This window comes from Erinaceus europaeus, chromosome 4 (assembly GCF_950295315.1).
Source record: "Erinaceus europaeus chromosome 4, mEriEur2.1, whole genome shotgun sequence".
In the NCBI taxonomy this organism is placed as follows: Eukaryota; Metazoa; Chordata; class Mammalia; order Eulipotyphla; family Erinaceidae; genus Erinaceus; species Erinaceus europaeus.
In genome coordinates, this window is record NC_080165.1 from 23,063,282 (window position 1) to 23,076,583 (window position 13,302).

The following is a 13,302-nucleotide window of genomic DNA, read 5'->3' on the forward strand; positions in this document are numbered from 1 at the left end:
TTGGATGGGGTTATTTGTTGTCTTGTTGTTGAGTTTGGCAAGCTCTTTATATATGTTGGTTATTAAACTCTTGTCTGATGTATGGCATGTAAAGATCTTCTCCCATTCTGTGAGGGGTCTCTTGGTTTGGATAGTGGTTTCTTTTGCTGTGCAGAAGCTTTTTAATTTGATGTAGTCCCATAGGTTTATACTTGCCTTAGTCTTCTTTGTAATTGGATTCGTTTCATTGAAGATGTCTTTAAAATTCATGCAGAAAAGAGTTATGCCAATATTTTCTTCTAGTATCTGATAGTTTGTGGTCTAACATCCAAGTCCTTGATCCACTTGGAATTTACTTTTGTATTTGGTGAAATACAGTGATTCAGTTTCATTCTTCTGCATGTTTCAAGCCATTGTTTCCAACACCATTTGTTGAAGAGACTCTGCTTTCCCTATTTAATAGTCTGAGCCCCTTTGTTAAAGATTAGATGTCCATAGGTGTGGGGGTTTACTTCTGGGCTCTCACTTCTATTCCACTGGTCAGTGTGTCTATTCATGTTCCAGTACCAAGCAGTTTTGATGACAATGGCCCTATAATACAATTTCAGATATGGGAGTATGATGCCTCCAGTTCTGTTCTTTTTTCTTAAGATTGTTTTGGCAATTCTAGGTCTTTTCTGGTTCCAGATAAACACTTGTAGCATTTGATCTATTCTCCTTAAAAATCTGCTTTGGATCTTGATGGGGACAGCATTAAATTTGTAGATGGCTCTGGGTGGTATATTCATTTTGATGATGTTAATTCCACCAACCCATGAACATGGAATATCTTTCCACTTCTTTGTGTCTTTTTCAATTTCTTTGAGTAGTGACTCATAATTTTCAGTATACAAGTCTTTCACTTCTTTGGTTAGGTTTACTCCTAGATATTTTATTGTTTTTGCTGGTACAGTAAAAGGAATTGATTTCTGGATTTCAATTTCTTCTACTTAGTGTTTGCATAGAGGAATGCCACTGACTTTTGAATGTTAATTTTATAGCCTGACACCTTACTGTATTGCCTCATGATTTCCAAAAGCTTCTTGCTGGATTCCTTAGGTTTTTCTGTGTATACTATCATGTCATCTGCAAATAAGGAGAGTTTGACTTCTTCTCTTCCAATCTGTATGCCTTTAATTCCTTGCTCCTGCCTGATTGCTATGGCAAGAACTTCCAACACTATGTTGAATAGTAATGGTGATAGTGGGCAGCCCTGTCTAGTACCTGATCTGAGTGGAAATGCTTCCAGTTTTTCACCATTGAGTATGATGTTGGCTGTAGGTTTGCTATATATAGACTCCACTATCTTCAGGAATTTTCCATCTATTCCCATTTTTTATAGTGTTTTGATCATAAAGGGATGTTGTATTTTGTCAAAGGCTTTCTCTGCATCTATTGATATGACCATGTGGTTTTTGGTCTTGCTTTTGTTGATGTGGTGGATCACATTGATTGATTTACGTATATTAAACCAACCTTGCATGCCTGGGATAAACCCCACTTGGTCATGATGAACAATCTTTTTGATGTACTGCTGTATCCGGTTGGCTAGAATTTTGTTCAGTATTTTAGCATCTATATTCATCAGAGATATTGGTCTGTAGTTTTCTTTTTTGGTTGTGTCCCTGTCTGCTTTTGGTATCAGGATGATGTTGGCTTCATAGAAGCTGGCAGGGAGTATTCCAGTGTCTTCAATCTTCTGGAAGACTTTTAAAAGTAGAGGTATTAGTTCTTCTTTGAAGGTTTTGTAGAATTCATTTGCTAAACCATCTGGTCCAGGACTTTTATTTTTGGGAAGATTTTTGATAACTGTTTCAATTTCATTAGCTGTGATGGGCCTGTTCATGTTATCCACTTCCTCTTTACTTAGTTTTGGAAGTTGGTAGGTATCTAGGAAATCGTCTGTTTCTTCCAGGTTCTCTAGCTTAGTGGCATATAGTTGTTCATAGAAGCCTCGCATGATATGTTGAATTTCTGCAGTGTCTGTTGTGATATCTCCTCTTTCATTTACTAACCGATTTATTTGGGTCTTCTCCCTTTTTTGTTTTGTGAGTCTGGCTAAAGGTTTGTCAATTTTGTTCACTCTTTCGAAGAACCAACATTTACTTTCGTTGATCTTTTGTATGGTTTTCTTATTCTCAATGTTATTGATTTCTGCCCTAACTTTAGTGATTTCTGTCCTTCTGGTTGCTTTAGGGTTCCTTTGTCCTTCTTCTTCTAGGTCTTTAAGATGTGCAATCAGGCTGTTTATTTGTGCTTTTTCTTGTTTCCTAATGTGTGCTTGTATAGCTATGACCTTCCCTCTCAGTACTGCCTTAGCTGCGTCCCAAATATTTTGATAGCTTGTGTCTTCATTTTCATTGAAGTCTCGAAACATTGTGATTTCTTCCTTTATTTCCTCTTTGACCCAGAGGTTGTTAAGAAGTGTACTATTGAGCTTCCACATTTTGGGACTATTACTAATCTTTTGTTGATTGTTAATTGTTAGTTTAATTCCATTGTGGTCTGAGAAGATGCTTGGGATGATTTCAATGCTCTTGAATTTGCTGATGCTATCTTTGTGGCCTAACATATGGTCTATCCTTGAGAATGACCCATGTGGATTTGAGTAAAATGTGTATTCCAGTTTCTTGGGATGAATGACTCTGAAAATGTCCAATAGTTCTAGTTTATCTATCTCTTCATTTAGCTCCCTTATGTCTTTATTGATTTTCTGCCTGGATGATCTGTCAAGTTGAGAGAGTGGGGTGTTGAAGTCCCCTACTATGACTGTGTTGCTATTAATTTATTGCTGTAGCTCTTTCAGTAGACGTTTGATGTATTTAGATGGCTTCTCATTGGGTGCATAGATGTTAATAATTGTTAAGTCCTCTTGATTGACTGATCCCCTGAGCATTAAGTAGTTTCCACTCCTATCTTTTTTAATCTTATCTATTTTAAAGTCTATCATCTCAGATATGAGAATAGCTGCTCCTGCCCTTTTTTGTGGGCCATTGGCTTGTATGATAGTTTTGCATCCTTTCACTTTAAGTCTGTGTTTGTCTTGTTGAGTTAGGTGGGTTTCCTGTAGACAACATATTGTTGGGTTGTGTTTTCTGATCCATCTTCCTACTCTGTGTCTTTTAATAGGTGAATTCAGGCCATTCACATTTATTGATATCAAAGATTGAAGATATTTTAACGCCATTCTTGCAGAGTTTTAGAGTGTTTTGATATATGTCCTATTTATGATAGTCTGACTGTTTATAGAAGACCTTTCAGAACTTCTTTCAGGGCAGGCTTGGTGATAGTTGATTCCTTCAACTGTTGCTTGTCTGAGAAGGTTTTGATGCCTCCATCTAGTCTGAATGACAGTCTAGCAGGATATAGTATTCTTGGCTGAAAGCCTTTCTCATTGAGCACTCAATAGATATCTTGCCATTCTCTTCTGGCCTGTAGTGTTTGTGTGGAGAAGTCTGCTGCTAATCTTATGGGTTTTCTTCTGTAGGTGACTCTTGGTTTTTCTCTTGCAGCCTTCAGGATCCTTTCTTTATCCTTATTCCTTTCCATTCTAAATATGATGTGTCTTGGTGTCTTTAGGTCTGGGTTAATTCTGTTTGGGACCCTCTGGGCTTCTTGAATCTTTATGTCTTTGATGTTGTCTAGACTAGAGAAGTTTTCAGCTATTATGGCCTGAAGAATGCTTTCTTCTTCTCCCTCTCTTTCTTCCTTTGGTAAGCCAATAATGCATATATTGTTTCTTTTGAAGTCATCCCATTGGTCTCTGTTTTTGTTTTCAGCATCTCTTAATCTCTTTTTGAGATCTCTTACTTCTTTTTTAGTTGTTTCTAATTCATCCTCGATCTTGCTAATTCTGTCTTCAGCCTCATTGATTCTATTCTCTCTACCCTCTGTTGTTTTCTGGAGTTCATCTATTTTCTTGCCCTGTTCTGATACTGTTTTTGCTTGTTCAACTAGTTGTGTTCTTAGCTCAGGTATTTCAGCTTTCATCTCTCTAATAACCTTGAGATAGTTAATGTTTTCTTCCAGAGTCTCATTCATTGTTCCTGTATTTCTGATTACAATTCTTTAAAACTCTTTACTCACTCCTGTTATTATTTCCTTAGCTAATGTTTGGATGTTGAACTTGTTATTTTGTGCTTCACCGTTTGGGGGGCTTTTAGCTGGACTGTTGTCCTGGTTAGTTTCTCCAATATTTCTTCTTGTTGGTTTACCCATTTTATATATTATGTTATGAGTTCCCTCTCTTACTGATCACTATTTCCTGGATTGACTTGTTTCTAAGTAAGGTAATTAAAGGGTTCACAGTGGTGGAAGTTAACAGTTGTTTCAATAGTATTTTAATCCCTGAGTTGGAGCTCAGTGGTGTAAAAGCCTCTTTTTTTTTTTTTTTTTCTTCTCTGTAGGCTATGGGAGCCTGAGGGCTTCTAAACTATAAGTAGTCTTCTTAGCTTAATCACTGACTCCTGACCAAGAGATAAGGCAGGGTGTGGCAGAGATAGTCCAGTGGTTATGCAAAGAGACTTCCATAGCCCCACAGCTATGCCACCGAGGTATAGGTCTTCTCCTGAGTTTCCTGGATAGATCTCTGTCCCCCAGTGACCCTCCCTGCTGCTGCTCCAGATTCTGAGGGCAGTAGCAATGGAGACTCACAGTTGCACTTGGTGAGTCTCTGGGGAGTCCTCTCCTCCCTTCAGCTGTCCCCTTGTTGGTGGAACAGACTGGAGGTGGTGTCTCCACTGATAAACCGCCGGGCTGTTACCAGCCACTTAGTCTCTCCCTAGGCTCCTCTCTGTCACCAGCAATGTGTGTTTGCACTCACCGGTGCTTTGGTGGGTTCCTGTAGTCGTTCTAGTCCTGTCTTGTTGTGGTCCCATGTGGTTTCCTTTGGTATTCCTAGTTGATCCAGGAAAGGAGAGGAGAGGAGAGAGAGATCTGCTGCTGCTCATAGCCCTGCCTCCGGAAGTCAAGACCCAATTTTCTATTTCCTCTCTTCTTCCTTTCTTCCTTCCTTTCTTTCTGTGACAGATACAGAGAGAGGGAAGACACCATAGCAACCACTCTCCCATCCAGGATGCTGCCTGCTGTTGTCCTCAGAGCTTCTGTGTGGTGCTGGAGTTCAAACCCAGGGCCTCACACACAGCACGGCATGCGTCCTATTGTGGTGAACTATTGCCAGGTTCCTTACATGCTTTTTTTTCTTTCTTCTGCTTTTAATAAATAAATTAATTTTATTATTTATTCATTCATTTATTTATTTTTGCCTCCAGGGTTATCACTAGGGTTCGGTGCCAGCACCACAAATCCACTGCTCCTGGAGGGCATTTTTCTCCATTTTTTGTTGCCCTTGTTGCTGTCATTATTGTTATTGTTGCCATTGATGTTGTTGGATAGGGCAGAGAGAAATTGAGAGAGGAGGGGAGACAGAGAGGGGGAGAGAAACATAGACACTTGCAGACCTGCTTTGCTGCTTGTGAAGCACCCCCTCGCCCCCCCCCGCAGGTGGTGAGCCGGGGGCTCAAACCAAGATCCTTATGCCAGTCCTTGTGCTTTGTGCCATGTGCACTTAACCTGCTGTACTACTGTCTGACCTTTAATTTTATTGTTTATTAATTTATGTGCCTCTAGAGTTACCACTGGGGCTTGGTGCTGGCACTATGAGTCCACTGCTCCTGGCAGCCACTGTTCCTATTTTATTTGATAGAACAGAGAGAAATTGAGAGCGGAGGGAGAGATAGAGAGGGAGAAAGATAGATACTTGCAGACTTGCTTCACTGCTTTCAAAGCTTCCCCCCTGCAGATGGGGAGCTGGGGACTCAAACCTAGATCCTTCTGTGGGTCCTTGAGCTTAGTACTTTGTGAGCTTAACTGGGTGTGCCACCTCCTGGTCATATATATTTACTTTATGAGAGAGAGGAGAGGGGATGAGGGAAGGGGAGGGGGAGAGGGGGAGAGTTAGGGGGAGAAGGAGGGGGGAGAGAGAGAGAGGCATCAGAGCATGCTCTGTGAGATGTGCTGCTGGGTTTGACCCTGGGCCCTTACTCATGCCACCTCTCCTTTTATTTTTATTTTGGTATACACAAGCAAAATGGATTTACTCTAAAAATATATACACACCAGCATAAGGGAGAAAGCAAGCCTCCCAGAGAGAAGTTACTCTGAAATTTCTCGGAAGCACTCAGATCCGAGCAGGCACAGGCTTCTCCAGGCCTTCTGGGCTCCTGACCCCTCCTCACCCTGTGCCAGCCCTGCTCCTCCACCCCAGAGCTCCAGGCCCTTCCTTCCTCAGGTCACACTCCTAGTCCCACACTCAGGAGGAGCCCTGAATGCTGAGAATTCCTCACCTGCCCCTGAGGGGCCTGTGCTCTCTAAACTCAGGAGGTTGGAGGCCCCCCTGGGGCCCCTAGTGACTCTGTCTTGTCACTTACCCCAGGCAATGGGCCAGGCCTGGGCTGAGCAAGTGCAGCCAGCACGGACATATGCCCTGGGCACTATCCTCATGCGTCAGAGGGATCAGAGCGGTCAGAGCCCCCATAGCCTTGGTGGTGACTTGCCCCTGCTTTCGTGAGCTGGGCTCTGAGGTTGGGTTTTCCACTGGGAACATGTACCCCAGGCAGATGCTGTGGGCTTAGGCAATGTCCCTGCATGCAATGATACTGCCCCAGCACTCTGTCTGTTTCTAGGACTGTGCCTGAGACACATGCCCCTGGATCCCACTCCCCACACGATGGTGCAGCCCATCTCTGCCATACTGGCCTCCGACCCTGCCAGCTGCCCCCGCTGTCTGCATGAGGCTGGCCCGGGCAGCACTGACTCGGGCCAGGAGGACTCAGGTTCTTCCATGGTCTCAGGCCGTGCAGAGGCTGACGACGATAGGGCCAGTGGCCAGAGCAGCGAGGAAGGGGCCTCCTCGGAGCTGGGGAAGGAGGACGAGGAGGAGCCAGTGGATGGGCCTGCCCAACTGTGCGGGGCTGTATGGCGGGAGACGCGAGCCAAGCTGCGTGGCATCGTGGACAGCAAGTACTTCAACCGCGGCATCATGATGGCCATCCTGGTCAACACTGTCAGCATGGGCATCGAGCACCATGAGCAGGCCAGTGGGGGGCCTGACACCCTATCCTGACAGCCCCCCAGGACCCAGTGTGGGAGGTGGGGTGAACGGGTGGACCTGGCCTCCTGGGGCTGAGAATAAGGACAGTGGCTCCTTCCCTTCTCAGCAGCCCAGAGTAGATGCTGAATCTCCTCCTTCCCCACCCCTTGCCTCCCCTGCCAAATCTCTCACTCCCACCTCCTTCTGTAAATCGCCCTGTTCATGCTCCTCCAAACAGCTGGGGTGATTTTCCAGGGGCTGGGCTCCTTTCTGTCCCCAAATGTCCATGGCTTCCCATTGTCCTTGGCAGAGAACATCACCTGTGCACTGACACTCAAGCTCCTTGCTCTCTGCCCACATCGTGCCTTCAGCGCATGCTTCAGTCTCTTGACCCTGATGTACCCCACACCCTCATCAGCTCTGTGTCCCAAGCCTGTGGGTGCTCAAGGCTGTCCTGCAGAGGCTATGCTCAACTTCCCCAGCTCCTTGTCTCCGTGTGCATGGGGTGTATGGGGTGCAGGGGCCTTGGCTGGCCTGAGCGGTGTATTCCAGACCCTAGGGTTATTGGGAGGAGATACTTCTGGGGGTTCAGAGATGACGGGGGCTCAGACTAAAAGCCCCCAAGGAATGACAGCATACAGGTTGGGGGGATGGCTTCCAATAGGTGGCAGAAGTAGGGGAGAGATGAGTCTGAGAAGAGAGCAGGCGACTTTGGGGGCAAAGGATGGAATACTGTAGAGGTTTAGCTCTGATGTCCTCGGTCCAGAGGTCACACAAGGTGGGCAGCCTGGGCTGCAGATCCTGCCCTGATGCAATGCATGTCCTCCAGTCCCTCGCTGGGATCCCTCCCTTAACCTGCACTCCAGTCCTGTAATGGCTTCCTTTTCGACGGCTGGTGGCCCTGAGCCCGGGGAGGGGAGATCCAGCTCCCATGCTGTGCCATCCAGATTCAGACTCATGTCTTCCTGTGCCAGGATGGATACCCCTGCAGGGCTTAGGCTCTAGATCCTGCTGCCCCTTTTTGGTCCCTTGCCACCATCAGCTGCACCCTGTGGTGGGTCACACTCTCATTTCTCTCCTCATTAGTCTGCCAAGCTCAGGCTCCATTCAGTTTACTTAAATGTGGCCCCTGGGGATGCCATGGTGCTCTGCTCAGAGCCACCAGTGTGCCAGTCATTCCAGCTTAATAAAACAGGCCTCTGGGGGAGACTGTGTGTGTGTGGGGGGACCCTCAGCCTGGACACCCCTTTGCCTGGGGCCCCGCCCTCAGCCTTGGCCTGCCCAGGTCTGGGGAGTGGAGATCTGACTGACCGTACCTGGGAACAGGTGTTCTTGTGGTGCTGGCTTTAGCTTCCGAGCAATGCAGCACCCAGCAGCACCTGCTTTGCCAGAGCTGGACTCTGTGGTGGCTTGCTGGTGAGAGCCGGCTCCCTGACGCTCAGGAATTTCTTGAGCCCCCTGTCAAGTGTTTGGCACCTTGGATTGGTCTTGCTAGGGACACTGGGCTGTCAGAGGCCCATTTGCCAGAGTGTGGGGTGTCTTCTAGGCCATCCCCTCCAGGACAATATGGTGCCAGGGGCAGCTCTGCCCTGTGTGTGGTACAGCCTCACACCAGGCTGAGGTCCCTGCTCAGGCCCCCTCAGGGTTGTCCTAACACCTCAGCCTGAGTGAGCTTCTCACATGGTAGAGCCTCTTGAAGGCCTCTGCCCAGCAGAGGGGACACCCCCCCCTCATATCCACAATGACTGGCAGGCTGGCCTCGGATGTGTCACCCGGTAACATGGTATCTCTCCCTGTACAGTGTCACCATCATGGCTGGAGATGTTGGACACAGGAGGTGTTCACATTCAGGGACAAGTTCCGAATCTTTTGTTGAAACCTCACACCACCACCCTTGGGGTGAATTTACCACCCAGCCTCTGTCTGGAGCCTCAGAAAAGCAATTAATTAAAGAAAAGCGAGGGGGAGGCAGAATCGGAGAAGTGTTCTTTTTAAAGCAGCTCAGAGCAGCAGCCATTGTTCGGCGGTGCATGGCCTCGCTGGTATTTTTGTTCTCCTCCCTTCGGCTCCCAGACGTTGCTGGCAGAACCGGTCCGCCCCCATGTTTATTTTGAGCAGCCCTGTCTGAGGTGGCTCTGGAGGAGAGAGGTGGCCCAGGGCCGTGAAGGGGGGCTGGGTCCCAGGAAGTGGGAGGAGAGATGGGCTAGTGAACAGCCCCAGGCCTGCCGGGCACACACCCTGAGGCCTTACCTGGAGCTGGCAGCCAGGCAGGATGGCAACTCAGTGTCTCTACCGGGGGACAGATGGCAGGTGGCAAGGATGGGCAGAGCTCAGCCATGGCTGTTTAGTTCCACCTGCAAGGCTGATGGGCCCTCTGCTTCTCTACTCACAGCTCTCAAGGGAAAGGTGAGATGCACAGTGCCCATGGCCTTCCAGGGGACACCAAGGCCAAAGTCACAAGGGAGTGTCATTAGGTTCCTTAGGACAGAAGACGCTGTTCCCTGCAGGGACTGACCTAGGAGGAGATGACAGAGGAACAGGAAGGGGCTCTGCCAGGCCAGGTGCCTCTCAAGCCTGGCATGTGGCAGGGACAAGCTGGCTGGCCCAGCACCCTGCTTCTGGCCTGCCCTCCAGCCCTCCTCACCTGCTCTCTGCAGTCCTGTCTCTGTTTTGATATCTCTCCCCTGCCCCCCTACTTTGGCACCTCCTCTTCTACCATTTGGGCCTTTGACATCTGCAGTCACCTCTCTGAAGCCTCTGTCTGTTCGTCTGTCCATCTGTCTGTCTGCCAACCCTGACTCTGATACCCTGTGCCTTAACCTTGGCTTTGTGCTGTGAACTGTTTCTTTGATTGGACCCTCTGCACCCTATTTGTGCCCCTTTCTATGTGTGTCTGTGTTTGTCTGTCTGACTCTCTTTTTGGTCTCTCAGTTTCTGTCTCTCTGTTGTCGCCCCCGCTTCCCCTGTCCCTTTCCTCACACCTCTAGCCTGGGTCACTCACTTGCTGTGTCTGTCTGCCTTTCCACCTCACAGAGGGGGCACTGGCCCATCAGAAAGGGGAGCAGGTGTGCTCTGACTAGTGGAGGCTGCTGGAGGGAGGAGAGCATGGCAGGTGACTTTTTGGGAGCACGGGCTGGGAAATTGATGACTCTGAGCAGCATCTGAGCCCTGCAGGCCCCTTTCAGGACCATTTCTATAAGTCAGATGCAATTGCAGACAGCCATGGAGCCACTTTCTCCTTTCATCTGGGCTGGAGAGGACCTGGCAGTTTCATTAGCTTTCTTGGGCTCTGGGTGAGAAATGAGAGTGGGGTTTATTATTTCTTCTCCTATCACCCAAGTGATGTCAAATCAAGCCCCTGTGGTGTCTCAGGACCCAGCTAAAGGGCTATCTGGGTGGGGCATGGGTGGTCTGGTAGGTGGGGGCTCCCTCACCTCCCAGCCTCTTCTTTGTCCTTCACTCTTCTCAGCTCTGAGGTATTTACTGAGATGTCACTTCCTCCAGGAAGCCATTCCTGACTCCATCCAAACCACCCTCAGATTTTCTGGGTGTTCAGCCCCTACTGACTGGTTTATTGGTGCTATCGTGGGTTTTTTTGGGTACGTTGTCCAGGGCACAGAAGATAGTTTGATGCTCACTGCCACCAGCCCACCATAGCCCACACTAGCCCAGGAGCAAAGCTCAGCCCAGCTCAGCAGACCTGAGCCCCTGCGGTGACTGTGAGCTGAGTGAACAGAGGTGGGCTGTGCTGTGTGTGTGGCTTGACCTTGTGTCTGACTCTGCTGGTGGCTCTGAGCAGGCAAGTCCTTCTGAGCCTCAGGTTTCTCACCTGTAAAGTGGGCATCATCTGGCTTCATCCACACAGGAAGGGCAGTCTCAGGGTTCCCCACCCCCACATTGGCCTCTTGGGATCCGGGGCCACTGAGCCCCACAAGATTTGGGGGTAGGCACTGTGCAAGAAGGGGTGCACTGAGCTGCCAGGCCAGCAGAGCACGTCCGTCTGCCTCCCAGAGGGGGCTGCTCTCTGGCCTGACCAGGCCGTCTTGTGTTCGTTCGCCCCACAGCCCGAGGAGCTGACCAACATCCTAGAGATTTGCAACGTGGTCTTCACCAGCATGTTTGCCCTGGAGATGCTCCTGAAGCTGGCTGCCTTTGGGCTCTTCGACTACCTGCGCAACCCCTACAACATCTTTGACAGCATCATAGTCATCATCAGGTGCATGGGGTGGGGAGGGAACTGGGGGCAGAAGAGCTAACGCACTCGCCCCATCAGCAAGTACACCTCATGCTGTCAGAGGAGACCAGCCACCCTGGAGACAGTTGCCCATATATTAAAATCAGTGGGGGCTCAGTGACTCCTGTGCTTCTGAACAGCTGGTTAAATATTGAGAGGCCACCGCTCTTTCAGAGAGGGCACATGCATGCGTCACGTTCAGAAATGTCAGTCTCTTGGGACAGGATGTATCGGCTTGTCAGCAGGTACAAGGTCATAGGGACTGTTCGCTCTCTGCGGTTGGTTTGCATTCCTAGTTACCATGGACATTTATTTATTTATGTGTGTAGTGAATTACTTTGGTCATCAAATGTTGAACCATCCCTGCTTCCTAGGGATGAATCCCACTGGGTCTTGGTGAATTATTCTCTTCATGTGTTGTTGGATTTGATTTGCCAAGATCTTGTGTTGTTGAGGGTCTCTGCATTCATGTTCACTGGGGACCTAGGTCTATAGATTTCTTTCTTGTCAGTGTCCTTTCCTGCTTTTGGGGATCCAGTGAGTTTAGCCTCATAGAATACATTTGGACTCTCTCTTCGATTTCTAGAAGAGTCTAAGGAGAATCAGAATGAGTCCTTGGAAAGTCTTATGGAACTCATTTGTAAAGCTGTCTGGACCTGGGCTTTTATTCTTGGGAAGGTTTTTGATTACAGAGTCAATTCCTATACCTGTGATTAGCCTGTTGAAGATATCTGCTTCCTCTTGGGTCAAGGTTGGCAGGTGGTATGATTCTAAGAATGTATTTACATTCCTAAATAAAAGAATGTTCAGAAGGGCTGGGCAGTGGCACACCTGGTCGAGCACACGTCACCATGCACAAAGATCTGGGCTCAGGCCTCCAGTCCCCACCTGCAGGGGGGAAGCTTTATGAGTGGCGAAGCAGTACTGCAGGTATCTCTCTCTCCTCCCCCTCCCATTTTCTTTCTCTGTCTTATCAAAATAATAAAAAGAATCTATTATTTTCCTAACGATACTATATTTTTAATAATAATAATACATCATTATTGTTCGGTATCAAAAAGAAGCCAGTGACATTGATGGGGCTCCTGAGTTCTAACTTTCTGAGGGGGCGCTGTCCACAGACTCCAGGTCAGGAGCCCCGATGCATGTAGAGTGACCCGGGAAAGGTACTCTTGAGGGCTGATGACTGGGTGAATGGCAGGCCTCCCTCTCTGGCTCCTCCTGGGTGGCTTCTCCCTCCTCTGTCTTCCTCCTCTCCCGCTGACCCACCTCTCCCTCCCTCCCTGCCCACAGCATCTGGGAGATTGTGGGGCAGGCCGACGGGGGCCTGTCGGTGCTACGCACCTTCCGGCTGCTGCGGGTGCTGAAGCTGGTGCGCTTCATGCCCGCCCTGCGGCGCCAGCTGGTGGTGCTCATGAAGACCATGGACAACGTGGCCACCTTCTGCATGCTGCTTATGCTCTTCATCTTCATCTTCAGGTGAGCCCAAGATGGGCCAGCCCCTTCCAGCTCCCAGGACCCTCGGCCCAGAGCCCGGCTGAGCTGGGCATCACACGGCCCTGGGCCTTGGCATTCACTTGTGTGAAGTGGGTTGATGTTGCCCTTTCCCTGCCCTGTCTCACCCCTGAGCCACCTCTGTCCCTCCCCCCAGCATCCTGGGGATGCACATCTTTGGCTGCAAATTCAGCCTCCGCACGGACACGGGGGACACAGTCCCTGACAGGAAGAACTTCGACTCCCTGCTGTGGGCTATCGTCACGGTGTTTCAGGTGAGCCTGGCACATACTCACCCTGGGCGCCAGGGCCAGACCTTCTCCCAGGCTTGCCGTCCAGTGTTACTTCTCAGCAGAGCTAGAAAAGATAGGCAGTCCGGCAGGGAGGCCCCTGAACTCTTGCCTCCTGTGGGCAGGTGTAGGGTTCGAAGCCAGTTCTGGATTCTGGAGTTGAGCTGAGACTCTGG

The 13,302-nt window shown here is 48.8% G+C and overlaps 1 protein-coding gene across 1 annotated transcript in view; it reads left to right on the forward strand.

Annotated features, from left to right (window-relative positions):
• CACNA1I (calcium voltage-gated channel subunit alpha1 I) overlaps positions 1-13,302 on the forward strand; it is a 101,082-nt gene that overhangs the window by 63,414 nt on the left and 24,366 nt on the right. The window contains exons 8-11 of the mRNA XM_007519388.3: positions 6,702-7,111; positions 11,173-11,324; positions 12,636-12,821; positions 12,994-13,111. Of these exons, the coding sequence (XP_007519450.2) occupies positions 6,702-7,111; positions 11,173-11,324; positions 12,636-12,821; positions 12,994-13,111 (866 nt within the window). The remainder of the gene's footprint in view (positions 1-6,701; positions 7,112-11,172; positions 11,325-12,635; positions 12,822-12,993; positions 13,112-13,302) is intronic.